Consider the following 2500-nt stretch of genomic DNA (forward strand, 5'->3'; position numbering starts at 1 on the left):
TCTATCTATCTATCTATCTATCTATCTATCTATCTATCTATCTATCTATCTATCTCTCTCTCTCCTCTGCTGGTCAACCTTTCCCTGTGTTTCTGCCTTTCAGTCTGTCTGTAACTCTTTTTTTACTCGCTCTTTCCCGTGTTCTTTATCTCTCTGTCAATCAATCAACCTATCCTAACTAATCATCTGTCTACCTTGTATGGCAAAGCAATAATGTAATCCATGTAGCATGTGGTTGTTTTTATATATTTATATATGTTTGATTCTTAAAAAATTATTACACTGCAGTGTAAAGGAAACAGACAGTACAAGACCAGAATGATCCTTTAGCAACATGCCAATGGGAGATATCATAAAGAAAGATTTTGAATAGATTAACAAGACAATGTCCCCAGCCAGTTGTAAAAATTCCCAACAAACCTATGTGCCCTACTTCCCGTCTCTGGTTTGTCTTGGTATCTCTTTGCTGTCGTGAAACTTTCATTGCTTGTCGGATACCATGGCCATGTCTCTGGCTTTTCACATCTCCGGAAATACCCGTAAAAGTCTTTACTACTCCTCGGCGTAGCATGCTTTGTGTGTGCCAAATCATGTAGCTCGTGTAGCATGTACTGCAAAGAGATGCTGTGTCCCAATGGATGTGGTTTTGGCTGTTGACCTTGCGATTCCCGTTCCTTCTCCTCTTTGACGCGTTTTGCCTTTAGAAGTCGGCGTGGTCTCGCGAGATCACTTTCTGTTGGTTGAAGGGTTGCAAATATATGATTTAGAAGGGGGGGAAACATTTCTATTAAAGTTGTGCAATGAGACTTGTTGGTATTAAAACCTTCTTCTACCCTTTCTTTTATTTGTGAATCCGAGTAACGTTAGCTAAGTTGTTTTCAATCCTGATAGACTATTCTGTGTTGACAATCCTATTTCAAAGCCCCTGAATAGCATTACCAACTTTGATTTGTTTGTAGAGTCCCCGTGACTCTCTGCCCGCTGGATTCGGGTCGGATAGAGATGGACTTGAAATCAGAGTGCCCCGAGCTCACCATTTCATATGAAGACCATAACATTTACAATATATTGTAAAAGTTAACTCAAGAATAGCACTATCTTTGAAGTAAACGCTACACATTATTACATAGTCATTACTTTCAGTCTCCATGGCTCTCTTTATCAGAAACGTAAACATTTGAATTAGCCATTGTTGGTTTTGTGTAAGATCTGCGAAAGAAACAATGCTTTAATGAGGAAAAGCTATCATATCCATTACTCAAATCAGGTTATCACCCACGGCCTTATCTAAACCAGTTTCTTTTTTACTTTTGGAGAATATTCTTATATGCCTATACAATGGAATGAAACGTCATCTTCCATTTCGAATTCCAACGTACCAGAAAGTACATGAAGTTTTGGAAAATAACAAGTCCCCTTGTTATCCATATCCCAAAGACAACATTTATATATCCATTTTAAATTATACAGACCGCGCTCAGGCTCGGTTTGATGTGCCATGTCCCAACGAACGTGGGTGGTTGGCGGGTCCTTATCTCCCCTTCTCTTTTATGTTTGTTATTCTCTTGTAACACCTCTAATCTTCTGGCACCCATATGACCTTAAGCAGTTGCGAGCGCCGTAAAACCTCTACTAAAACAAAAACATACCAACAAACACAATCGTAATTGTGATAATGTTTCTGATTTATACTCTACAAGACGTAAAAATGGTATTCCTACGTTCGAATGCTATGTCCTTCTAAAGGATTCGAGTTACAAGTACAAGGAGACATCCCAGGTCCATACCCAGACTTCTTGGTGCTGCTCTAAAGGAAACTGAATTACACGTCGTTTCGACTAGATTTGTCAGTGGTATTAAGCAGGGGTAATTATGATACCAAAAGCAGGAAATGACAGACGAGACTTACCCAAGACATTTAAGACATCATCTTCAGAGAGCTCCAAGCCCCGCTTTCTTGTGCCTCGTATACTCTGTCTGCATCCAGACCTGCACATCTTCACCCGATGCCGAGATAGACTGTTGGGGTGTGATTTTGCTTTGTGCGAATTCGGACAGCTTCTCAAACTGAAATTTAAGTTTTCCTTTCGAGACTTATGTTTTGTTGTTGTACCCTTTATAATATAGGGATAATCTCTTATTTTGTTATCATAGGTAAAGCAGCATTTCTGCTCATGGCTCCTAGTTTCTCTCGGAACAACCCTCGGGTATCCATCGCTTCCAAAACACAAAGTGTGATAAACTGCTCTGTGCGTGTCCTTTTCAGTATCTCCAGACGAAGCCGTTGTATCTGTGTGCTTGACAGAGTTAGAATGTCTGTCAAAAAGCGTATCAGTATTGCTCTGTCCATTATCCAAGTGGCTTTCAAATTCTCTAGTGCTAAGCTGAGCTTCGCATACGTGGGAAAAGATATTTGCCGGAGTGGGCTGTTGATCCTGACCCTCTTTGCTGCGGCTAGGATATACAGGATGTCTACATTGGTGCGTCATCTTTCTTGCTG

General features: G+C 40.4%; 1 protein-coding gene across 1 annotated transcript in view; it reads right to left on the bottom strand.

The window, feature by feature from the left end:
* Positions 1-2500, bottom strand: part of LOC101861385 — a gene marked incomplete in the record, with an annotated part of 18389 nt that overhangs the window by 4689 nt on the left and 11200 nt on the right. The window contains 2 exon segments of the mRNA XM_005105897.3: positions 421-733; positions 1910-2500. The exon segment at positions 1910-2500 is cut by the window's right edge and continues 1421 nt beyond it. Of these exon segments, the coding sequence (XP_005105954.2) occupies positions 421-733; positions 1910-2500 (904 nt within the window).

This window comes from Aplysia californica, unplaced genomic scaffold (genome assembly GCF_000002075.1).
Source record: "Aplysia californica isolate F4 #8 unplaced genomic scaffold, AplCal3.0 scaffold00500, whole genome shotgun sequence".
Lineage (NCBI taxonomy): Eukaryota > Metazoa > Mollusca > Gastropoda > Aplysiida > Aplysiidae > Aplysia > Aplysia californica.